Source organism: Heptranchias perlo, chromosome 20, assembly GCF_035084215.1.
Source record: "Heptranchias perlo isolate sHepPer1 chromosome 20, sHepPer1.hap1, whole genome shotgun sequence".
Classification (NCBI taxonomy): domain Eukaryota; kingdom Metazoa; phylum Chordata; class Chondrichthyes; order Hexanchiformes; family Hexanchidae; genus Heptranchias; species Heptranchias perlo.
Genome location: NC_090344.1, coordinates 49,733,122 through 49,759,316, shown reverse-complemented (window position 1 = coordinate 49,759,316; position 26,195 = coordinate 49,733,122). Strand labels below are relative to the sequence as shown.

The window sequence follows — 26,195 nt, the reverse complement described above, 5'->3', positions numbered from 1 at the left end:
TGGAATATGCAAGAGTGGGCATTGCCGGGGAGAAGAGCAGGGGGATGGAGTGATTGACTGCATCAAAGATCATGGAGCGGTCGAGGACAGGGGGGAGGGTAACTCAGTGCGATCACAGTCACAAACAGATTGCCTTGGTGACTTTGACCAGGATGGTCTCAGTGCAGTAGATGGCGAGGAAACGGGGAGTGGTGGAAGAAGTGAGCATGGAGCTGGGTGGTGATATTCAAGGACCTGGAGAGGAAAGGGAGGCTGGAAATGGGGCAGTATTTGGAGTAAACTAAGGGGTTGAGAAGTGTGCTTTTTTAGGGAAGAGGTTTTGAAAGGTGGGGACATTACTCGTGAAAAGGTTTTAGGCTTGGCGGGAATGTACGGTGATTTTTTTTTTTATCCTGCAGATTGTGGTTATGGAAGGGAAAGAAGCCATTGTTTTGCACATGGACACAACCAAACTGCGTGCAGCTGACTTCTTGGTTAGATGGAAGTAACCATCCAAAAAGATGCAACAGTGCCAGTTTATTCCGCATACCAAGATCTGCCATAAAATGGTAGTCATAAACCCTCCATTGAACTTTTTTGCAATAAAGTCCGCCTGCCATTCAGCAGACGGTACTTAATCCAGGTGGTCATATGTGACCCTTGGTAATGAGTCTTGGCAGACAATTGAACTGATGAGGGGGGGGGGGGGGGGAGGGAATTATAACTGATCCTGATGATGCTTTCTTAAGATGTCTTCCAGCCATGGTCCTTGGATCTCAAAGTGGCTGAGCCAAAGTTTGATGCCTGAGCTGATTTAGCTGGTGGAAGTAGGGGCACTCATTCAACGCCTGGATCAGCATAGGTAAGAAACAGCGAGTGCTCCTTCTCATCACTATATTCTGTGAACACTGCAAAAAAAAGTGCATGTTGCATGGTGTCTGGTGAGGACAGGATCATACTTGCTGGTGCACCTCCCTGCAGCCAAACTCCCAACAGTCTCCATCCAGGTTCCCACATGAACTGTGAGCTCTTGGGTGAAGCAAGACACTCGCCTTAAGAGTTTGCAGGGTGGGGCGGGGGGTGCGGTTTATCAGTGGTCAGTAAACAAAGCAGCTCTGTGGTGGTACCTGCTAAAAGGATTTGTGCAGACGTTTGCGATTTTTATTGCACGTTTGCGATTTTTGTTGTTTTCAAGTGTGGTTTGTCAGAGGATGTTTTTATCAGTGAGGACATAGCTGCTTCCTGTTTGCTTGAATGTTTCCTGAAGATTGTAATTTATTCAGAAGAGTGACTTTAACACCAGCTGGGGAGGTGTCTTCACAGTGGATCCGGCTTCTGTCTTTTTGTGGAACCCTCGACATGTTTTAAAACTCCTTCTCTGACATTTACAAGTAATGGTTACTGACTCTGGTCAAACTCTTGCACATTGGTGTTGGTTCCCGGATCGCTGCATGACGAATGTGCATTTGTGAGTTGTGCACAAATTTCCTGCGTCAACTACTGAGGCTGGTCCACAGTTACTGTCTTTTGGAACCTGATGCCTTTAGAGACTTTTAAAGAACCTCAAATTGATTTACAATCAATTGCATGTTTTATTTCTGCCAGTTATATTTGCAATCATTTTTATTTTTGAAACACAGTATGTTAAGGAACAGCGTTACTTTGTAAAGCATTATTAGCTATCTGAGCTTGGGCCTCTGGGATGGGCCTCTGGGACAAAGCCGATATCTTTCCCATCCCCCTCCAAAACAAGTACTCCTATTTGAGGAAATTCAGGAGTGTTGGAGCACCTGGAATCATAATTAATAAATGAGTGCTTTTCAAATATACTTAAGCTCTTTGCTGCTACACTTGCAGAGGATGGATTTGATATAAAACCTAATCCAGTTCCATTATAAAGACCGAGCCACAAGAGCTTTTGAGTGTCACAGTGATGTGGCCTATTGTTAGTTGAACTCAGCCTGGGTGACAGTGGGGGTGCTCCGTCACTGACTGTCTACATGGTAGGAGAGGAAAAAAATCAGTTCAGGCTTCCAGTCCTAGTTATGAAACCCCAGCGAGGGGGTGGAGAAAGGTGAGTGTGTGTGTGTTTGTGAATGTCAAGTGAGGGAAGGATTGTGCTTGGCTGTGATGCCCCTTATGGTTGAATACCCAGTCTGACTCATGTGTGAAGAATGGCTACTTAGCAATGAGGCGGAGGGTGGCTTGTGCCTATGGAAACCAACCAAAGCACGAGTCTCCACTATCAGATGTGGAGTGGGGGAAAGCACAGGAAACAGCTTTGCTATTTTTTTTATTGCAACCGGACTTAAGTAGTCAACCTCAGGGAATCGGTGGCAAGGTATCAAGTGACGAGTCACGAGCCATGGAGAAAGCAGGGAAGGTTACAGTGCACTAAACAGTTCATCAGGTGTTATTCAAGGTAAGACTGCTTTGTTTTCATTGCACTCACTCGGCTGCTTGGTTGAACCACCACTGTTGGATAATTATACAGGCTGTGACATTTGTACACATGGATAAAGGGATTAGGTGTGCTGCATAGACAAAGCACTCCATGTTATTGCTAGGTATTTCACATCTTGTTGGAAATACACTGCAGAAGGAAAATCACATTTAATCCAACAGATTTGATGGTGTGTGATCCATTTCTTGTCTGGCTCTCCCAACCCATCTCAAACTGCTCCCAACGGCGAAGACAGCCTTGTACCCATCAGTTCTTCACCCTGGCCTAATCCAGCTCAAAATGCTCTCTCCAGACAGCCCAAGTCTGGGAAGGGTACAATCTAAAGTTGTACTGCAGGATGTCTTTTTAAAGTGTGAAAGTTTCACACGCCCACTTGACTGAAATCTTAGTGAGCGTATTGGTTCTGGATTTCTGTCTTTCCCACCTCCTCCTAACTCTGAATGATGGAGTAACCCAGCTCACCCTGTGAATGGCCACTAAAGTGGGGAGGTGGGGGGGGGTTTCTTGGTCGACTCGACAAACGATGATGACATTTTTCACTCCAGTATGAGCGTTACCCTGATTTGTGAACACACGCTAAGTCAGGAATAGGAAGCACTGAAAAGTTCATCGGCTGTGTCAAACTGAAACCAATTTCATTGTTACTCAGACTAATCCGTAAACAACGTCAGCATCAGAGTCGGCTGTCCCGTGTTGGAACCTAGTCTATCAGTGTTGGTACCCATTTATGTCGGCCTGGAGCTCTTTTCAACATCATCTCCCTGTTCATTTGTATGAAGCTCCCAGAGGATGCTGCAGCTAATGAGAAGTCCATCTAATTGAAAGGTTGCTACCTTCTGCTCCTCACCCTCCACTGCCCATCCATAACGATGGGGCCAGGGCGAAATAGGACGCAATGATGGCTGGAGGTGTGAGATTTACTTTTGATCAAAGTTCACTGAGAACTTCAGCAGCTAATGCTCCCTCCCCCCACCCAACCCACCCCACCCCATGAAACAAAAGAAAAAAAATGGACTTCTGTTTTTATAAGCAGAATCTGGGTGTCTGGTCTCTGTCTCAGAAACTTCAAGACACCCTGATGTAAAAGCAGATCAGTTGGCCCCCAACCATACGGGCGGTGATCTGGGCAGCTGCTGTGCAGCTTCACACATTGTACGCACTGTTCGAAGAGAGATAGGGTCAGGGTGCAAGGTCTCTGCTTCGGTCCATTGCTTTGATTCTATCCTGGTGCAGTTGTACAGACATTACATGGGGTGATGTGTCAGTGAATGGTGAAATGTATTGAGATTTCCTGTTACCCTTCAAAAAAAAAATCTTCATCCATTTTAAACTTTATTTTAACATTTTTTATTTGGACTGGGAAAGATTTTCAATCTCAATTTACAGGGTGTACAACAACTAGCATTTATATTGTGCCTTTAAACCTGGTAAAACGTCCCAAGGCGCTTTCGAGGAGCGATTATCAGACAAAATTTGACACCGAGCCAAATGAGATATTAGGACAGGTGACCAAAAGCTTGGTCAAAGAAGTAGGTTTTAAGGAGCGTCTTAAAGGAGGAGAGAGAGGCGGAGAGGTTTAGGGAGGCAATTCCAGAGCTTAGGGTCCAGGCAGCTGAAGGCACGGCCACCAATGGCAGAGTGATTAAAATCGGGGATGCACAAGAGGCCAGAATTGGAGGAGTGCAGAGATCTCGGAGGTTGTTGGGCCGGAGGAAGTTACAGAGATAGGGAGGGGCGAGGCCATGGAGGGATTTGAAAACAAGGATGAGAATTTTAAAATCGAGGCGTTCCAAGATTGGGAGCCAATGTGGGTCAGCGAGCACGGGGGGGGGGGGGGTGAACAGGACTTGGTGAGAGTTAGGATACGGGCAGCAGAATTTTGGATGAGCTCAAGTTTACGGAAGGTGGAAGATGGGAGGTCAAAATAAGAACAAATTTGGGAGGGAGGTCCGTTTAACAATTATGAAGTGAAACCCCCTTAGGAACCTGTGTAAAAATACATTATGGTGACAGTAAGTTCAGTTTATAACTTCAGACTAGGGAGAGAGTTCCCATTTATAGTGCCTCTATCTGTGTCTCATCATGTGCCATTGTCACAATCTGTGTAAAACCATCCCTAATCCTAACCCTGTAAGGAAAGAGTTAATCAGACTTCCCTGCAGTCTGCTCATGCTATACTGCTACTGATTTCTCTTTTATATTGTAGTAATCGTAACCTTCAGCCTTTGCTGGTTAAGTCAATTTAGAAGCAGTGACCAATGAACTGATAAACGATGGGTGACCTTAAACCAATGGTCAGTTTAATCACACCAGTAAACCTAATTAATGGCATGTAGGGTGCATTCAGATATTTCAGAGAACTTTAATCAGTTGAAAACAAGAGAGGGAAAAATAGTTAGTTCTGCAAAGTAAAACCTCTGGGCATTCATCATTTTTATTTGGGGTTTCTATAGAAGCAGGAGATCGTGTACCATTCCATACCAGTCAATCAAAGACAGACTTATAATTAAAGGTTTCACTTAGTAGAATAGCAATTATATGTAACAAGAGTGAGACTATCGGTAAGTGGTCTCGTTATCACAACAGAAAAATAACTCATTAAGTAAGGAAAACTACAATTATTGATGAGGGACAAACTCATTAAAATTCACCTTATATGGGGTTGTGGTTTAACTTTTGTACAATTTTATAATACAGAAACGTGTGGATTCTCACGCGGAGGGGGTTAGAAAAAAAGCGGGTGTTTGAACAGATACCGAGGATTCGATGAGGTCTGATCAACCTGTATATCCAGCTTGCAACTATGAAACGTTTGAGTCCCTGACTAAACCAGCAGGGTTCAGTTGTAAGTACGGTCTTTGAAAGGTATGTTTAATGACTATTGCATGTGCTGCCTGCTTAATAAGTCTATAACCCCTTGTTTTTTTTTCTTTTTTTTTCTCTTTTTTTTAAACTTTTTTTCCAAATTAGGCCCCCCTTTTATAAGAAGGGGCGGTGGTGGCAATGCACTGATTTGATGAGTGAATTACAATTAAAGAATCGCTCCTTTATCAACACAGTGGGCTTCTTTCTGTCATTCGCGGCCACTTTTTAAACAGAACGTCTTGTCCACAATCGGTGATCAAATTCGTCCCTTTAAACTGTCCCCATTGTTCTGAATGAACTGGTAAAGATCTCGAGCCTTGCTTCCTCCAAAATCTATTTTTGAGTACTTCTCCAAAAGGTTGTAAAGTCGCCCTGTGGATAAAGCAGTGGAATGAATACCGGCCGATAAGCAGTCTGAATACATTACACTCCAACAGCTCGAGAACCGGAGAGGATTTTTGCCACTTGAATTTCTCCCCTCCTCTCCTGATGCTTGTTGGGGTACAATCCCATGGACGTCAGTCGCGGCCTTCCCCCCACCCCCCTACCGAAGTGTTAATGTGTGCCTGGACAGTAAGTGTTGGCAGGCGATTCAACTGTGTGGGGCTTCACATGTGCACCTGATCCTACCTTTGACACGTCTTGTCTGTCCATACACATCTCACCAATGCCCTGGTTCAACTTGGCGAAAGCAGGAATCGAACCTAGGACCCTCCTGGAAACCTCAGTCTCACACTGGGAGATTAATTTGCAACTGAGCCATTGCAGGAGCTCTCCGTCATGCAAGGGTTAAGGTCCCGGTAAACTGGTGGTGTAGGGACCCGTCACCCCCTCCCGGACTGATGCCATTTGATGGGCTCTGTATTCCTGCTCTTCTTGACCGTTAAAAGCTGTCACAAAGTCAGTGACGACGACACACTGACCGAATGTTTGAGCATTTGAAAAGTCAGCCAATGATAGTCTGCTAGAAAGTGCGTGAATGGACGTCGGGTAAGGAGAGGAGGCCGAGCTGTGATACACATCCCCCACACGCACACACACAGTCAAATACATGGAGAACGGCCACGAAAATGAGCAACTGAAGGGCATTGTTACTCCATACACCAGCACAAAGCTGGAGGGCGGTGAGAGGAAAATATTAAAACTCCGATCCTGTCTTCAGCCAAGGGATTGCTGCCGTCTCTTACCTCACACCGGACATCCCCCTAATTTAGTTGTCACTTACCAACTGTGAAGTCCTTCTGTTGCAGAAACTGATGCATTTCATGTATGCTTTTCATCAAGGCACTGTCCCCAAAAGTAAAATACACCACATCCTTCTGCGCCTGGGCAGCTGCCATTATTTGAATGAGAGCTGTGAAAAGAAATCACGATTTCAGAGTCAGAATAATCACAGCACAGAGGAGGCCACAAGGCGCATTCCGCCTGTGCTGGGACTACCTCTTGAACTGGAACCATCCACTCGAATCCTGCCCTTTTCCTGTGTACTTTCACATGCTTCCTTTTCGAATACTTATCCAGTTCCCTTTTAAATGACGTTACAGGCTCTGCTTCAGTGTCCACTTGTGGTCAAATGTTCCATGTTCGAATGACCCTCTGTTTGATTAAAAGTTCTTCTAACTTCCCGATCGTTCGTCTCATCCTGGAGCCTACGTCCCCTTATTACCAATTTACCCGTGAAGCGCCTTGGCCCATTTTACTCCGTTAAATGCGCTATATAAACGTAAGTTGTTAGTTGACTTCATTCAATCGCAGTGATGCGAATAAACTCTCAGAATGGGGGGTTTGGAGAATTGTTCCCAAGGATGGAAGTGCCTGGGTCTTTGTAGCTGGTGGATTTTTATTTTGCATTCGGGACGCAGCAGAGGATTCGCAGCTAAGATTTGGGCGTCTCCATCCGCTTCTCGTCCTGGGTTCCAATGCCACCAAGTTCCTCCTGAGATCAGCAATTTCTAATAACTCAGGAGCTACACCCGCAGCAGCTTGCTGGCACTACAACGGCAGCGTTTACACAACGTTGACTGGGTAAAACGTACACTTGTTTGAAATGGTTTCGTACTCCATGATAATTTTACTAATGGTAGTTTAACAAATCAACCAACGTTAGTTTAATGATTCAACCAACCTTTAAGTTTCACATCCCCTTTGTAAACTCCACAGCCCCAGTTGCCCGTGGCAACGGTTAAAGGTTGCCTGTCTGGTAGCACACGGTGTGAAAATCCGCAGAATGCCTTTAAAGGAGATCAGAGTGTTAAAGGAAACTGTGGCCCTGCACAAGGTTCAAAGCCAATAAATCTGACCCAAGGGAACAAAAAGCTGTCGTACACTCCTTTCACTCTCCAGTTTTGTCCCCTCTTCTGAAGGTGCTGACCCTGACTGGATACAGTCCCACTGGCAACCCTGCGGGACTCCATCCAAGTGACCGGCCTTCACCTGTGAACTCAGACCGTGAGTGTCAGCTGGCTATTTGACAGGGGTGGGCATCACAGACTTTACTGAACCTGCCGTCCACACACATGCGCTATCCAGCAGTGTTCGCTGGATACCAGCAGTGGGGAACACTGGATGACGTTCCCTCTCTAACCCAGGGTACTGAGTCCAAATGCAGCAGCCCCAAGACTTTTGCTGTATTCGTTCATGGGATGTGGGCTTCGCTGGCGAGGCCAGCATTTATTGCCCATCCCTAATTGCCCTTGAGAAGGTGGTGGTGAGTCGCCTTCTTGAACCGCTGCAGTCCGTGTGGTGAAGGTTCTCCCACAGTGCTGTTAGGAAGGGAGTTCCAGGATTTTGACCCAGCGACGATGAAGGAACGGCGATATATTTCCAAGTCGGGAAGGTGTGTGACGGAGGGGAAGGCTGCCTTGGCTGGGACCAGTTTACTCAGCACAGACCAGATATCAAACCAAGGATCTTCCCCACTCTCTGCAGTTCAATACCAGATGGGGCAAGATCCTTTCGGAACTGAGTGGAACATAACTGAACAGCTGCTGCGTCGGCAGCACCAGGAAATACCAGCAACCTGAGATTAGAGGTGCAGGAAATGGAAATAATTCCCCCCATCTTATCCGGAACAAGTCATTAAAAAGAATGATTCCACTTTTGCTGCTGATTATTCTATCAGTTATTCTCTCCCTGCTCCCAAAGGGATGTCCTTGCGTCCACCACTGTTCACAGGCTATGAATGTGGTTAACCTTCTGCCTGGCCTCTGCTGTGAAACTGTCTGTTGGGAAGTGGACGGACACAGTGGAAATAAAGTATCCTCTTTTGTTTGGGCCAATGGGGGTGACGTTGGCCAAAACCTCGAAAGCAACCCCAAGCGCCCCCACCCGACAGGAGGAGGGAACCACAGATGGCTTGTCCAAACTAAAACGTGTGAATTTAAACCATTCGGAAACGTGCATCAATGAAGCAACGTCCAGGGGTGCCCACTGGTTGCGGAAAAGTTCGAGCGACCCAGTGGACACCAGGTGGCCGTACTCCATGGTCATCCAGGTGGGTGATTGAGATCAGAACATGGGCAAGCAGACGGACAGACTTCAGCAAATCTCAAAGTTCCATATCCGTTAGAGTTTATAGGCAGCTCTGTATCTTTTTTTTTATTCGTTCACGGGATGTGGGCGTCGCTGGCGAGGCCGGCATTTATTGCCCATCCCTAATTGCCCTCGAGAAGGTGGTGGTGAGCCGCCTTCTTGAACCGCTGCAGTCCGTGTGGTGAAGGTTCTCCCACAGTGCTGGTAGGAAGGGAGTTTCAGGATTTTGACCCAGCGACAAAGAAGGAACAGCGATATATTTCCAAGTCGGGATGGTGTGTGACTTGGAGGGGAACGTGCAGGTGGTGTTGTTCCCATGTGCCTGCTGCCCTTGTCCTTCTAGGTGGTAGAGGTCGCGGGTTTGGGAGGTGCTGTCGAAGAAGCCTTGGCGAGTTGCTGCAGTGCATCCTGTGGATGGTGCACACTGCAGCCACAGTGCGCCGGTGGTGAAGGGAGTGAATGTTTAGGGTGGTGGATGGGGTGCCATTCAAGCGGGCTGATTTATCTTGGATGGTGTCGAGCTTCTTGAGTGTTGTTGGAGCTACACTCATCCAGGCAAGTGGAGAGTATTCCATCACACTCCTGACTTGTGCCTTGTAGATGGTGGAAAGGCTTTGGGGAGTCAGGAGGTGAGTCACTCGCCGCAGAATACCCAGCCTCTGACCTGCTCTAGTAGCCACAGTATTTATATGGCTGGTCCAGTTAAGTTTCTGGTCAATGGTGACCCCCAGGATGTTGATGGTGGGGGATTCGGCGATGGTAATGCCTTTGAATGTCAAGGGGAGGTGGTTAGACTCTCTCTTGTTGGAGATGGTCATTGCCTGGCACTTATCTGGCGCGAATGTTACTTGCCACTTATGAGCCCAAGCCTGGATGTTGTCCAGGTCTTGCTGCATGCGGGCTCGGACTGCTTCATTATTTGAGGGGTTGCGAATGGAACTGAACACTGTGCAGTCATCAGCGAACATCCCCATTTCTGACCTTATGATGGAGGGAAGGTCATTGATGAAGCAGCTGAAGATGGTTGGGCCGAGGACACTGCCCTGAGGAACTCCTGCAGCAATGTCCTGGGGCTGAGATGATTGGCCTCCAACAACCACTACCATCTTCCTTTGTGCTAGGTATGACTCCAGCCACTGGAGAGTGTTCCCCCTGATTCCCACTGACTTCAATTTTACTGGGGCTCCTTGGTGCCACACTCGGTCAAATGCTGCCTTGATGTCAAGGGCAGTCACTCTCACCTCACCTCTGGAATTCAGCTCTTTTGTCCATGTTTGGACCAGGGCTGTAATGAGGTCTGGAGCCGAGTGGTCCTGTGGGAACCCAAACTGAGTATCGGTGAGCAGGTTATTGGTGAGTAAGTGCCGCTTGATAGCACTGTCGACGACACCTTCCATCACTTTGCTGATGATTGAGAGTAGACTGATGGGGCGGTAATTGGCCGGATTGGATTTGTCCTGCTTTTTGTGGACAGGACATACCTGGGCAATTTTCCACATTGTCGGGTGGGTGCCAGTGTTGTAGCTGTACTGGAACAGCTTGGCTAGAGGCGCAGCTAGTTCTGGAGCACAAGTCTTCAGCACTACAGCTGGGATGTTGTCGGGGCCCATAGCCTTTGCTGTATCCAGTGCACTCAGCCGTTTCTTGATATCACATGGAGTGAATCGAATTGGCCAAAGACTGGCTTCCGTGATGGTGGGGATATCGGGAGGAGGCTGAGATGGATCATCCACTCGGCACTTCTGGCTGAAGATGGTTGCAAATGCTTCAGCCTTGTCTTTTGCACTCACGTGCTGGACTCCGCCATCATTGAGGATGGGGATGTTTGCAGAGCCTCCTCCTCCCGTTAGTTGTTTAATTGTCCACCACCATTCACGACTGGATGTGGCAGGACTGCAGAGCTTTGATCTGATCCGTTGGTTGTGGAATCGCTTAGCTCTGTCTATAGCATGTTGCTTCCGCTGTTTAGCATGCATGTGGTCCTGAGTTGTAGCTTCACCAGGTTGGCACCTCATTTTTCGGTACGCCTCGTGCTGCTCCTGGCATGCTCTTCTACACTCCTCATTGAACCAGGGTTGATCCCCTGGCTTGTTGGTAATGGTAGAGTGAGGAATATGCCGGGCCATGAGGTTACAGATTGTGCTGGAATACAATTCTGCTGCTGCTGATGGCCCACAGCGCCTCATGGATGCCCAGTTTTGAGCTGCTAGATCTGCTCTGAATCTATCCCATTTAGCACGGTGGTAGTGCCACACAACACGTTGGATGGTGTCCTCAGTGCGAAGACGGGACTTCATCTCCACGAGGACTGTGCGGTGGTCACTCCTACCAATACTGTCATGGACAGATGCATTTGCGACAGGTAGATTGGTGAGGACGAGGTCAAGTAAGTTTTTCCCTCGTGTTGGTTCGCTCACCACCTGCCGCAGGCCCAGTCTCGCAGCTATGTCCTTCAGGACTCGGCCAGCTCGGTCAGTTGTGGTGCTACCGAGCCACTCTTGGTGATGGACATTGAAGTCCCCCACCCAGAGTACATTTTGTGCCCTTGCTACCCTCAGTGCTTCCTCCAAGTGGTGCTCAACATGGAGGAGGACTGATTCATCAGCTGAGGGAGGACGGTAGGTGGTAATCAGCAGGAGGTTTCCTTGCCCATGTTTGACCTGATGCCATGAGATTTCATGGGGTCCAGAGTCAATGTTGAGGACTCCCAGGGCCACTCCCTCCTGACTGTATATCACTGTACCGCCACCTCTGGTGGGTCTGTCCTGCCGGTGGGACAGGACATACCCAGGGATGGTGATGGAAGAGTCTGGGATGTTGGCTGAAAGGTATGATTCTGTAAGTATGGCTATGTCAGGCTGTTGCTTGACTCGTCTGTGGGACAGCTCTCCCAATTTTGGCACAAGTCCCCAGATGTTAGTAAGGAGGACCTTGCAGGGTCGACTGGGCTTGGTGTTTTGCCGTTGTCGTGTCCGTTGCCTAGTGGTCCGATGCCGGGTGGTCCGTCCGGTTTTATTCTTATTATGACTTTTCGTAGCGAGATTTTACAACTGAGTGGCTCGCTAGGCCATTTCAGAGGGCAATTAAGAATCAACCACATTGCTGTGGGTCTGGAGTCACATATAGGCCAGGCCGGGTAAGGACGGCAGGTTTCCTTCCCTAAAGGACATTAGTGAACCAGATGGGTTTTTACGACAATCCGTGTATCAATGGGACAGCTGGTTCGATGCAGATCGCACGTCAGGCAGGACGCAAGATGGAGTTTGTAAGTCTGTAGGGCCTGCTGCATGTCGTTTTAAATCTGAATAAAACTGTTCCTCTTTCAGTCCTTTAATGAATCCTGAAAATTTAAAAACACACAGGGTGAAGTCACGTGTTGTGGGATAACTCTCCCTCTGATATTCTGCCTGGCTTGTGATTCCCTGAAGCCTGTGGTTAAGATCGGGAGTGAACTTGTGGCCTGTTCTCACCGTGCGGTGGTCCTGTGTGTCGAGGCCTGCTCTTCCCCTAAAGCTGATTGACACCGCACTTTGCATCTATTTCAAACTGTGTGAACGCGGGTGCCGAACGGGGCCGTTTTCTGGTGCACTGTCACTGGGTTTTGTTCTTGCTGTCTGAAGGCTTACCTTCTTCAGCTCTCTCTCCAAGAAATAAGCTTCGTACTGGTCCAGGGGGTTCCGAAAGTTGACAGCATCAATGGCCACTATCTCTGTGCAGCGCCTCAGCCACGAATCCCTGCAAAAAAATGGAAATGAGATGAATATTTCCGTTTGTGAACAAACCGCTCAACAAGTCACTCCCCGCTCCCCTCCCAAAGGTGGTAATGTGGCATGGTTTGTGATTTATTTCGATGGTGAAAATAAACTTAATTCCGACAGCAACTGAATCATTGGCAATCCTCCAGAACAAATGAAACTACAGACAAGAAACGGCCTCTTCTTCCAGACCGTGTACAATTTTGCCCTTTCACCCCTCTCTCTCCCGAAGGTGGTGACTCCCTCACCGGGATAGGGTTCCACGGGTACTGGTCATACTTGCCTGAGGGCCCGTTATTGATGAGTGAGCCTGGATAGTGAATGCCAGTGAGCTATTCCACCATGAGAGCGCATCAGAGGTGAGGCATGGCCTGTGCACACACACATGCACACCGATATACACACACACACACCCCCCATATACACTACATACGTGTGCACACGCACACATACACAGTGGGAACCCTGGCTAACTGTCCTTTTCCTATCCCCACAGCCGTGACCAGTTGCAGTGCCCCTCCCGCTGACCTGGCTGAGATCAGTTGGACCCTGGCATAGATTCCGCCCTCTCATCTCCTGAGGGAGGTGACAAATCTCTGCGACATTTTCAAACAAGGTTGGATACAGCCTTTGAGATTTCTCACTGACACCTGACGTTTTATTGAGCATGGTGTCAGGATATTTGTCTGACACTACAATCTACATTATTCAGCTGTACCCTACAGGAGTCTCGTCCACTGGAGACATCGTGTCCCATTTGTCACTGGCCTCTGCCTCTAATCTTCCATTCAGTTTGTGAACACAACAATTACCCTCCTCTCCGATTAAAGCTGCTAATTGACACAGCGTTCACTCTGTGTTTGGCAGAGGCTCCTCCACCTCTCACCACTCCGCGTGCGGGGACATGTTTTCCATCTACATTATTAAAATCTTTTCTTTCAAATCACCACTTTTCCCAATGGAAATAGCTCAAGTTCTGAGAGTCTTTTGATAAAAAAACAATTTTGGGGTCAAGTTAAGAAAAAGTTAAAGAAAGTAGGTCTGGCAGAGCAGAGTTGAGGGACCCACAAACCTCCACTCTTCCCCACTCTTGCCCAACCCAAACCAAAGCCGGAGGTACATAATTCCTATTCCTAAAAATGAGGGAATCCAGCTCCGCACTTGGTGTTCACCTGGAGTCCCAACACCTGATGAGACCGATACCGTCAGGCTGAATCACGTTGATGTAACACCTCATATCATCTCGGCAATGTCCCAAAGCACTTCATAGTCAATGGAATACTTTGGAGTCACAGTTCTTTTGGGAAAACGCATCAGCTAATCTGTGCAAAGCAAGATCCCACAAACAGCAATGCGATGAATAACCAGTTAATCCTGTTAATTGTATCCATGTAGTTCATATCAGTTAGTGTTAATTGTATTCAGGTGGTGTGTATCAACGGAGAACTCCCTTGTTTTCATTTATAAGAGAGCTGATCTGGGGTGTCGTGTGGGGATAATGTGGAACTCTGTGAATAAAGGCTTGGAAGCAACTGAAGACCAGGCTCTTGTATTCTATCTTTCACCACCGGGCTATCCAGTTTGTAACAAATCCACTTTTGGTGGTGTGTGTTGAGGGAGGAATATTGGCTCGGACAGCGGGAGAACTCCAGTCTGCTCTTCAAATAATGCCATGGGATCTTTCACATCCACCTGAACAGGCAGGTAGCACCTCAGTCAGCTTACAATTATGTGCCCTCGTCCTGCATTGAGACTTAAACCCACAACTTTCGACTCAGAGGCAAGAGTACGACTAACCGAGCCAAGCTGACATTGCCGGGTGTCTGGAGGGCAGGTTGTTTATGTTAAAAGACTGCGGGAGTTCTAAGTGCGCTCAGATGCTTTGATGGCGAACTCTGAAAATCACTCTCTCATGCAACATGTTGCTCAAAGCACAAACAGGACAGAGGGCTCCAGCTCTCCACTTGGAGCAGTAAGGATTATGATGCCCCCTCTTACACCCACACACCATGTTTTCTACCTGAATGGAATGTCACTCACCTTGGAGTCTCCTCAATGTAAGACCTCTGCCATCTGTACGAGTCACTGTATCCTGTATATTCACTGTAACGCTGCGCTCCTGAAAGTCAGATGATTGGTATCAGTGGAATTTGTCAGCTGTACATCAATGGCTTCCCTCTCGCTCCCCTCTTTCTGTGCGGTGTCTCTGATTGCCTCCCACCATCCCTACGCCAGAGGGTGGGCTGGAGTGGGCGGGGGGATCTACCTCGCAGGTTCCACCGACGCTCGCTGACCTGCAGATGGACAGGCAGGAGAATCCCGGGGATTAACTGGCCCTTCAGTTCACCCACCCTTCCCTGGGAGTTAGAGCTAGACTGTTGTTCCTTTCTCCCATCTCTCCTGAAGATGCTGACTCTCACAGTGGTGGGTGGAATTCGCCCTCCAATACCTCATCCAATTGACTATTCTTTAAGTGTGAATATTGGCAAGCTATCTGACTGTGGAGGGCATCACAGCTGAGTCCAATCCAGTTCTAAGCTGATATCCGCACTCTCACTTCCAGCAGGGGTCGCCAGGTAGCTGATATTTCTTTTCCCCCTGCCAGGGTACGGTGGGGTAGTGGTTATGATACTGGACTGGACAAATAATAGAGAACGTGAGTTCAAATCCCACCACGGGGTTTTAACATTTGAATTCAGTTTAAAATATCTGTAAATAAAAAGCTGGTATCAGTAAAAATGATTGTCGCAAAAACCCAACTGGTTCACAAGTGTCCTTTAGGGAAGGAAACCTGCCGTCCTCACCCGGTCTGGACCGACATGTGAGTCCAATCCTTTAGCTCTTAACTGCCCTCTGAAGTGGCCCAGCAAGTCACTCAGTTGCACCAAACCCCTCTCAGAGCAACTAGGGATGGGCAATAAATGCCGGCCTTGCCTTTGACCCCCACACCCTGACAATGAACATATATATATATATATATTAAAAAAAAACTAAAAATGGTACATTTTATACAGCAGCTTCAATGCAGCAAACGTCCCGTGGCAGGACAGAGGCCGAGCGGTGGAGGAAAATTTAGGAGAGAGAAGCAAAAACTACAGGCGGAAAGGCAGGATTCAAGGAGGCTTTTAAAGGCAGGGAGACGAGTCGGGAGGGGGAGGGAGGCAGGTCCAGCCAGCTGCGCTGAGGCAGCACAAAGACCACCGAAGCTGCCAGGTTCCTGCCACCGTCCCAGCTGAGATTGCAGTCCTGGGATCTTCCGGGCCTCATACAGCTCAGCTGCTCACTGGATCACCCCCCTGAGCTGGCCCACGCCTGCTTGTGTCCCTTCAGGTGGTGATTGTTTTGTTTTCGCTCAGCTTTCAAAGTTTGGAGCTGCAGCAATCTGAGCCAGTCATCCACAATGTTATTTTAACAAAATCCAGACAAATCCCAAATTAGAGCTAAAAAAAAATGGGAATGCTGGAAATGTTCCGAACGGGATGTTGACCAGATGCAGTCCAGATGTTGGACCCCATCCGAAACATTAGCCTGCCTTTTTTATTAATTTTCCTTTGGATGCTGACTGGCCTGCTGTATATTTCCAGCATCTTCCAGTTTTTAATCTCGGACCCTGAGCTCTCTTGATCCCAAACTATTTGAACAAAGTAACCATGTCAACAGCGCTGAAACCTCACCAGTAATAACCAGACATTCGTTCGCCTCCAGTTTCTCGGTGAAGAGACGTGCCACAATCAGCTCTGTGTTAATCAGAAATCGGATTTCCTCCTGGACCAGGCCAGAGCCGAGAACTCCACCTCCCACCATTGCAGCGGCAAAATCCACCTAGGATCAACAACAGGGCTATCGGTCGAACCGGGCATCGTTTCAGGATGGAAAACAGCACATAACTTGAGGATAGTTTGTTAGCTTGGTACCCATAATAACCATGTTTCAGTATCAGAACTCTGTCTGTCCCTCCCTCCAACCAGAGAGAAGGAACAAACTTGCATGTAGTGTCTTTCACATCTTCAAGATGTCCCAAAAGTTCTTTAAAGCCAATGACTTCCTCTTGGAAGTGCAGCTTGTCACTGCTGTTTTTGAGAACAGAAGAATTAGTTTTTTGTTTGCACACAGAGGGTGATTAACAGCTGGAATGGGTTGGCAGGAAGGGTGGTTGGGGACAGGACACTGGATTCATTTGAGAAAAAAAAACATCTGGATACTGTAATGGGAAAACAGTGGGGTTGGTATTCTCAGAGAATGAGGTCAAACGGCCTTCTTCAACCAAAGCATCTCTTGTGGTTATTTTATGCACGTCTCCTTCTGTGTTGTAGTGCCACCTCCCAAACCCGCCACCTCTCCCACCTCGAAGGACAAGAGCAGCAAGCACATGGGAGCACCACCACCTGCACGTTCCCCTCCAAATCACACACCATCCCGACTTGGAAATATATCGCCGTTCCTTCATTGTCGCTGGGTCAAAATCCTGGAACTCCCTTCCAAACAGCACTGTGGGAGAACCTTCACCACACGGACTGCAGCGGTTCAAGAAGGCGGCTCACCACCACCTTCTCAAAGGGCAATGAGGGATGGGCAATAAATGCCGGCCTCGCCAGCGACGCCCACATCCCATGAACGAATTTTTTAAAAATCCCCAGTTTGGTCATTGGATTGGGTAGATCTGACATCCAGTGGAAGCACTGTGTGATTTCACAAGCCAGGTGGCAGGGAAATAAAATGACAAAGTTCGATCCCACCAGCACGCTGTCAAACCATGCCGCACCCCATCGCATCTTTCATTTTTAGCATTCGCTTTAAACACAGCTTTCATTTTCCAGTTTCCTTCCTTCAGTCCTTCTCCTGACCCCTTTCTCTAGTGGACACTAGTGTTGTACAGCTCAGCATCATTTACTGGCAGTGACCATGAGGGATGGGTGGGGTGCCAAGGGTTGACCTGTCTTGCCATTGGGTGTCTTGATTGGCTGGTGATGTTCTCCCACATGGTTTCCTGTACCGATATGTGGCCTCCCCCAATGTGAGGGCTGTGTTGTGGAACTATTGAGGGGGCTCTGATTCATATACTTCCAGGAAGGGGGGGCCAGACCAGATGGGCTCTTTTCAGCTTTAGCCAAAGCTCAACATCTCTCCGATCAACGCATTAACATAGAAACATGGATAATAGGAGCAGGAGTCGGCCATTCGGCCCTTCGAGCCTGCTCCGCCATTCAACATGATCATGGCTGATCCTCTATCTCAATACCATATTCCTGCTCTCTCCCTATACCCCTTGATGCCTTTTGTGTTTAGAAATCTATCTAGCTCCTTCTTAAATATATTCAGTGACTTGGCCTTCACAGCCTTCTGTGGTAGAGAATTCCACAGGTTCACCACCCTCTGAGTGAAGAAATTTCTCCTCATCTCAGTCCTAAATGTCCTACCCCGTATCCTGAGACTGTGACCCCTCGTTCTGGACCCCCCCCAGCCAGGGGAAACATCCTCCCTGCATCCAGTCTGTCTAGCCCTGACAGAATTTTATATGTTTCAATGAGATCCCCTCTCATTCTTCTAAACTCGAGTGAATACAGGCCGAGTCGACCCAATCTCTCCTCATACGACAGTCCTGCCATCCCAGGAATCAGTCTGGTGAACCTTTGCTGCACTCCCTCTATGGCAAGGACATCCTTCCTCAGATAAGGAGACCAAAACTGCACACAATACTCCAGGTGTGGTCTCGCCAAGGCCCTGTATAATTGCAGTAAGACATCCTTGCTCCTGGACTCAAATCCTTTGCAATGAAGGCCAACATACCATTTGCCTTCCTAACTGCTTGCTGCACCTGCATGTTTGCTTTCAGTGACTCATGTACAAGGACACCCAGGTCCCTTTGTACATCAACATTTCCCAATCTATCACCATTTAAATAATACTCTGCCTTTGTTTTTCCTTCCGAAGTGGATAACTTCACATTAATCCACGTATACTGCATCTGCCATGTATTTGCCCACTCACTCAACTTGTCTAAATCACCCTGAAGCCTCTTTGCATCCGACTCACAACTCACGATCCCACCTAGTTTTGTGTCGTCGGCAAACTTGGAAATATTACATTTGGTTCCCTCATCCAAATCATTGATATATATTGTGAATAGCTGGGGCCCAAGCACTGATCCCTGCGGTACCCCACTAGTCACTGCCTGCCACCCCGAAAAAGACCCATTTATTCCTACTCTGTTTCCTGTCTATTAACCAATTTTCAACCCATGCCAGTATATTACCCCCAATCCCATGGGCTTTAATTTTGCACACTAACCAGTGGGACTTCGTCAAAGGCCTTATGAAAATCCAAATACACCACATCCACTGGTTCTCCCTTATTTATTCTACCAGTTACATCCTCAAAAAACTCCAGTAGGTTTGTCAAACATGATTTCCCTTTCATAAATCCATGTTGACTTTGTCTAATCCCAATGATATTTTCTAAGTGTCCTGTTATCACATCCTTTATAATAGACTCGAGCATTTTCCCCACTACTGATGTTATGCTAACCGTTCTGTAGTTCCCTGTTTTCTCTCTCCCTCCTTTTTTAAATTGTAAACAATTTTACAACACCAAGTTATAGTCCAGCAATTTTATTTTAAATTCACAAACTTTCAGAGGCTTCCTCCTTCCTCAGGTGAACGATGTTGGAAATGAAATCCTCGAAATGAAATCGCATTTATAAATCACAGAACAATGCTTGGTGATTACAGACAGTCTTTTCAACTGCCCGTTGCCAAGGCAATCAGTGTGCAGACAGACAGGTGTTACCTGCAAGATCTCCGAATATTCAGAGACCTTGCAGGTAACACCTGTCTGTCTGCACACTGATTGCCTTGGCAACGGGCAGTTGAAAAAACTGTCTGTAATCACCAAGCATTGTTCTGTGAATTATAAATGCGATTTCATTTCGAGGATTTCATTTCCAACAACGTTCACCTGAGGAAGGAGGAAGCCTCCGAAAGCTTGTGAATTTAAAATAAAATTGCTGGACTATAACTTGGTGTTGTAAAATTGTTTACAATTGTCAACCCCAGTCCATCACCGGCATCTCCACATCTTTTTTTAAATAGTGGGGTTACATTTGCCACCCTCCAATCTGCAGGAACTGTTCCATAATCTATAGAATTTTGGAAGATGACAACCAATGCATCCACTATTTCCATGGCTACCTCTTTTAGTACTCTGGGATGCAGATTATCAGGTCCGAGGGATTTATCGGCTTTCAGTCCCATTAATTTCTCCAGCACTATTTTTTTTAAACTAATACTAATTTCCTTTAATTCCTCCTTCTCACCAGTCCCTTGGTTCCCTGGCATTTCTGGGAGGTTATTTGTGTCCTCTTCCATGAAGACAGAACCAAAGTATTTGTTTAATTGCTCTGCCATATCTTAAGCACAAATCTTTTCAGTGAACTGTACTTGAGCCTGTGTGAATGATGCAAGAAAATATAATACTGCTTGACGACAGAAGACAGAGGGTGGTTGTAGAGGGTTGTTTTTCAAACTGGATGCCTGTGTCCAGCGGTGTGCCTCAGGGATCGGTGCTGGGTCCGCTGTTATTTGTTATTTATATTAATGATTTGGATGAGAATTTAGGAGGCATGGTTAGTAAGTTTGCAGATGACACCAAGATTGGTGGCATTGTGGACAGTGAAGAAAATATAATACGCGGTGTTAAATTTTAGCGTGTGCCAGTCCTGCATTACCTGCAGCATGTCACCACCCTGCTCTTCTATTGTTCCCTTCCTGGTGATATGAAGTTTAGTCAGCTTATATGGAGATCTGAAACAACCAGAAACAATCATTGGAACAGATGGTGGAAAACTGCCTTTGTTATGTCGGCATTGGGCAACATTGCAAAATGGCACATTATTACAAATCAGCACTTTCTAAAAAAAAATTAAAACATTTTTTCCCCCAATTTCCCTGCTCTTGGTCTCCTGAAGTCACTGACATTCTCACCTGGGTCTCACTGGCAGTGGTCACCCACTGATACCGAGCCGAAGTGATCAGACAATCTATGGAGGACATCATAGCCAAGCCCCATTTTGCCCTCACCTGACGTTCACACAAGCATTTTCCAGGAGGAGGACGCGGGATAGTGCTCAAGGGCAGAAACCCTGGCCAATTTCATCAGAACTGGAGTAGGCCATTCAGCCCCTCGAGCTTCGTCCATCATTCTACTGGATCATGGCTGTCCTGTAAATTTCATTTACCCGCCTTGGTTCCATATCCCGTGATTTCCCTTTGCCTCACAAAAATCTATCTATCTCAGCCTTGAAGATTTCAGCATTCACGGCCTTTTGGGGGAGAGAGAGTTCGAGATTTCCACTACCCTTTGCGTGAAAAGGAGCTGCAACGACATGTAGCGCCCCTACTGCTGCTCCCAGCTGACATTCCAACTCTGTACGACTCGGCAATGAGCTCTCATCTGAGCCATGTCGGGCTGCCCTAGTGGTGGATTTGGGAAGATCGCGAGATGAGAGTTTCGGCAGTGAAATTTCTGGGTAAGCAGTTCGACAAAGAAACTCTACCGTCTGGCCAGGCTCTATGCTGGATCACTGAACCTGCCCTGACAGCACTGGCTATTGGCCATTAAAACCACTTGGAACACCCACTCTCTCCATCCCAGTGTACCAAGGCTGCAGTGCGTCCCACTTACAGGATGCACTGCAGCAACTCACCAAGCCAAGGTTAGGGAGGAAATTGCGGGTCCCCTAGCAGAGATATTTGAATCATCCACCGCTACAGGTGAGGTGCCTGAAGATTGGAGGGTAGCAAATGTTGTGCCTTTGTTTAAGAAGGGCGGCAGGGAAAAGCCTGGGAACTACAGACCGGTGAGCCTGACATCTGTAGTGGGTAAGTTGTTAGAGGGTATTCTGAGGGACAGGATCTACAGGCATTTGGAGAGGCAGGGACTAATTAGGAACAGTCAGCATGGTTTTGTGAGAGGAAAATCATGTCTCACGAATTTGATTGAGTTTTTTGAAGGGGTAACCAAGAAGATAGATGAGGGCTGTGCAGTAGACGTGGTCTACATGGACTTTAGCAAAGCATTTGACAAGGTACCGCATGGTAGGTTGTTACATAAGGTTAAATCTCATGGGATCCAAGGTGAGGTAGCCAATTGGATACAAAATTGGCTTGACGACAGAAGACAGAGGGTGGTTGTAGAGGGTTGTTTTTCAAACTGGATGCCTGTGTCCAGCGGTGTGCCTCAGGGATCGGTGCTGGGTCCGCTGTTATTTGTTATTTATATTAATGATTTGGATGAGAATTTAGGAGGCATGGTTAGTAAGTTTGCAGATGACACCAAGATTGGTGGCATTGTGGACAGTGAAGAAGGTTATCTGGGATTGCAACGGGATCTTGATAAATTGGGCCAGTGGGCCGATGAATGGCAGATGGAGTTTAATTTAGATAAATGTGAGGTGATGCATTTTGGTAGATCGAATCGGGCCAGGACCTACTCCGTTAATGGTAGGGCGTTGGGGAGAGTTATAGAACAAAGAGATCTAGGAGTACAGATTCATAGCTCCTTGAAAGTGGAGTCACAGGTGGATAGGGTGGTGAAGAAGGCATTCGGCATGCTTGGTTTCATTGGTCAGAACATTGAATGCAGGAGTTGGGATGTCTTGTTGAAGTTGTACAGGGCATTGGTGAGGCCACACTTGGAGTACTGTGTACAGTTCTGGTCACCCTATTATAGAAAGGATATTATTAAACTAGAAAGAGTGCAGAAAAGATTTACTAGGATGCTACCGGGACTTGATGGTTTGACTTACAGGGAGAGGTTAGACAGACTGGGACTTTTTTCCCTGGAGAGTAGGAGGTTGAGGGGTGATCTTATAGAAGTCTATAAAATAATGAGGGGCATAGATAAGGTCGATAGTCAAAATCTTTTCCCAAAGGTAGGGGAGTCTATAACGAGGGGGCATAGATTTAAGGTGAGAGGGGAGAGATACAAAAGGGTCCAGAGGGGCAATTTTTTCACTCAAAGGGTGGTGAGTGTCTGGAACGAGCTGCCAGAGGCAGTAGTAGAGGCGGGTACAATTTTGTCTTTTAAAAAGCATTTGGACAGTTACATGGGTAAGATGGGCATAGGGGGATATGGGCCAAGTGCAGGCAATTGGGACTAGCTTAGTGGTATAAACTGGGCGACATGGACATGTTGGGCCGAAGGGCCTGTTTCCATGTTGTAACTTCTATGATTCTATGATTCTAAGGCCTCTTCAGCAGCACCTCCCAAACCCACGACCTCCACCACCGAGAAGGACAAGGTCAGCAGGTGCATTGGAACACCATCACCCCCCAAGTTCCCCTCCAACTCACACACCATCCCGACTTGGACATGTATCACCGTTCCCTCATCGTCGCTGGGTTCAAAATCCTGGAGCTCCCAACCTAACAGCACTGTGGGAGTACCCTCACCACAGTGGTTCAAAAAGGCGGCCCACCACCATCTTCTCAAGGGGCATCTAGGGATGGATAACGAATGCCGGCCTTGCCAGTGACACCCACATCCCTGAATGAACTTAAAAACTACACGCCACTTTTGCTAATTTCCAGTTGACCCTTCATGGTATTGCACATAGGGAGTTAAGACCACGTGAAGCGAGGTTAGGTGGCGAGGGATAATTGCAGCGTGTGCAAACATATTTCCGACCTCCAACTTAAAGTCTCACACTCTGTCCTCATTTTTATATACTTTATTTATTGATAAATTGACGTAAGTTTTGTTATGTAAGAGGACTGAGACACTACAGCAGCACTGCAGGTGGGAGGATGTAATTACAGCATGACAAGTTTAAAATGCAGTTTTCATTATGAACGTGAACAGGGGAATTTATATTGGGAACAGGAATTGGGCACGGACGTATGACAACAGGAAATAAGGTTTTGTAGACAGGAAGTGTGAGAAGACATAAGATTTTAACTTTATTTTATGGGTAGATTTAATTTAAATGACTTAACATTAAACAATTCCACTGGCAGATGGGCCAGTAACCAGAGGACACAGATTTAAGGTAATTGGCAAAAGAGCCAGAGATGAGCAAACTTTTTTTTTAATAAACGCAGCGAGTTGTTATGATCTGGAATTCACTGCCTGAAAGGGCGGTGGAAGCAGATTCAATAGTAACTGTCAAAAGGGAATTGGAGAAATACTCGAATGGGAGAAAATTGCAGGACTATGGGAAAGAGCAGGGGAGTGGGACTAATTGGGCAGCTCTTTCAAAGAGCCGGCACAGGCACAATGGGCCGAATGGCCTCCTTCTTTGCCGTAAGATTCTACGATTCTACAAAAGAAACTGGTTTGGGAACGTTATAGAATTGACAAAACTGATTCATTTTAGTCTGCAGCTTTCGAAGAATATTAAATTTACTGACCTCTTCCACTGGATGTCATCGTTCAGGCAACATCTCTGGAATGTAACCAGTCCTTTGGGCACTACCACAAGGAAGGTGCAGATTATTGTTAAATACTGTGAAGATTGAGAAGATTTCCACTCATTTATTAATGATAAAATATAAACCCAGTCCCATAATCTATTGGGATTGATCGATATGCATAATTATACTCCAGTCATCATTGTGAACATGTGGCCTTTCATTATCCCAGAACCAAAATGATTTAGTTCCAGAGAATGCAACTCAGTAACCACAGGGCAGAAAGTTGAGATCATCATCAAAAGAACAAAGGGAGAGGAGGTGAGGAAGGGTTCTCGGACGTGGAATGACGGACAGAAACAATGGGGTAGCAGGGTCCATAGCAGCTTTTAAGAGGGAAGTGGATAAATATTTGAAAAAGAAAAAAAATGTAAAAGGGTGTGGGGCAATAGCACGGGGATGGGAGGAAGTGGATAGTTCTTTCAGAGAGCCTGCACTTTGTAGAGAAAAGGGAGGTTGGAGATGGGGCGGCAGTTTGCAAGGACAGAGGGGAGTTTTGAAAGGGAGGGGGACGGTCGCTGAGGAGGGGGAGCCATTTGCAATGTCAGCAAGCATGATGGCCAAGTAGGGAAATTGGATGGTCAGCAGTTCAGTGGGAATGGGGTCAAGTGAGCAGGAGGTGGGCCTCATGGACAAGACGAGGTTGGAGAGGGCTTGAGGGGAGATAGGAGAGAAACATACCGGGTTCAGGACTGGGGTGGGTGGCGGTTTGGCTTGGTGGGCTAGGGAAAGAGGGCGAAGTAGCAGAGGAGGTGATGAATGGTATCAATCTTAGTGAGGCTTGTGAGCAACAAAAGGATGTGTGATATATCTCATCTCCAGTCTCTATTCAGATTGAAATCTTGGGCTGATTAAGAATCAGATAAACATTGCACACTGGGCAAACTAACACCGCATTAACTCACATTAAGGCAAATCGGGCCTGTGACCAGGTTACGACATGTTTTTCCAAGACGGAGGGCTCAGTTTTAGGATGTGGCCTAGACAAGGATCAAAGGTCAAAACCAAATGCGATACGTACTGTTTTCTGTAACCGTGTTAAAATAACAGAAAATGGTCTTCAGCTTTTCAAACGTTTTGGATGAAGGGATCGCAAATAACCTGTGGAAAAACAAGATACAGTGTGTCATCAGGCTGTAGGACCCCAGATAGATGTCAACGTCTTGCCTCTGACACACATACAATCACATGTCAAAGTGTCAAAAATATAAAAAGAGAACCAGTCATTTTCTGCTTTTTTTTTGGCCTCGATAACCTGGCAGGAGCTGGCCATTAACAAGCCCCATCCTGCAGGGAGTTAGCTGATTTCAGCTTGGAGTAATGGCAAAGGCACTACAACAAAGATCAGTATCCTTAGGCTGGCAAAGGGGCAAACTCTCAGCTCCTGATCATTACCCAGTAACTGCTGTTGGAAAGGGAGAAACTTCCCTCAGCAATCAGCCTCGTGTTGATCTCCGCATGTGCCTGTTCAGACCACTTCCCCCATGCAGAGTACCTGGGTAGGGGGCTTAAAAGGGGACGGCCAGGTTGGCAGCTAAACCTCACAACTTCGATCCAACCCTGTGAGCAGTGCCACGGGGGGTCAGCCAGTCTCCAGTACGAATATAAAGTCTTGGGCCGTTTCGATTAAGCTGCAGTCTCAATATGCTTTCAACGTCCCCTCCCCGTGAAGGCACTGACTCGTTCTGGGGAATGGGTTCCACGGGCTCTGCCCACCCTCTGGTACCTTACCCCAGTGGCCATTATTCAGTCTGAGCTTCAGTCGACTATTTGATTGTAGAGAAAGAAAGATTTGCATTTATATAGAGCCTTTCACCCAAGACGTCCCAAAGCGCTTTACAACCAATGAAGTACTTTCTGAAGTGTAGTCAGTGTTGTAAAGTAGGAAATGTGGCAGCCAATTTGCTCACAGCAAGCTCCCATAAACAGCAATGTGATAATGACGGGATAATCTGTGTTCTTCAGGGATGTTGGTTGAGGGATAAATATTGGCCAAGACACCGGGGAGAACTTCCCTGCTCTTCTTGAAAATAGTACCATGGAATCTTTTACGTCCACCTCTGATGGCAGACGGGGCCTTGGTTTAACGTCTCATCCAACAGATGGCACCTCCGACAGTGCAGCGCTCCCTCAGCA

The 26,195-nt window shown here is 47.1% G+C and overlaps 1 protein-coding gene across 1 annotated transcript in view; it reads right to left on the bottom strand.

The window, feature by feature from the left end:
• Positions 1-3,766: 3,766 nt before the first annotated feature.
• LOC137335847 (poly(ADP-ribose) glycohydrolase-like) overlaps positions 3,767-26,195 on the bottom strand; it is a 43,249-nt gene continuing 20,820 nt past the window's right edge. Inside the window, exons 8-16 of the mRNA XM_068001317.1 lie at positions 25,081-25,160; positions 24,000-24,060; positions 20,318-20,393; positions 16,269-16,416; positions 14,635-14,713; positions 12,466-12,574; positions 7,434-7,539; positions 6,534-6,662; positions 3,767-5,680 (exon numbers count right to left, since the gene is read on the bottom strand). Of these exons, the coding sequence (XP_067857418.1) occupies positions 5,565-5,680; positions 6,534-6,662; positions 7,434-7,539; positions 12,466-12,574; positions 14,635-14,713; positions 16,269-16,416; positions 20,318-20,393; positions 24,000-24,060; positions 25,081-25,160 (904 nt within the window). The 3' untranslated portion in view covers positions 3,767-5,564. The remainder of the gene's footprint in view (positions 5,681-6,533; positions 6,663-7,433; positions 7,540-12,465; positions 12,575-14,634; positions 14,714-16,268; positions 16,417-20,317; positions 20,394-23,999; positions 24,061-25,080; positions 25,161-26,195) is intronic.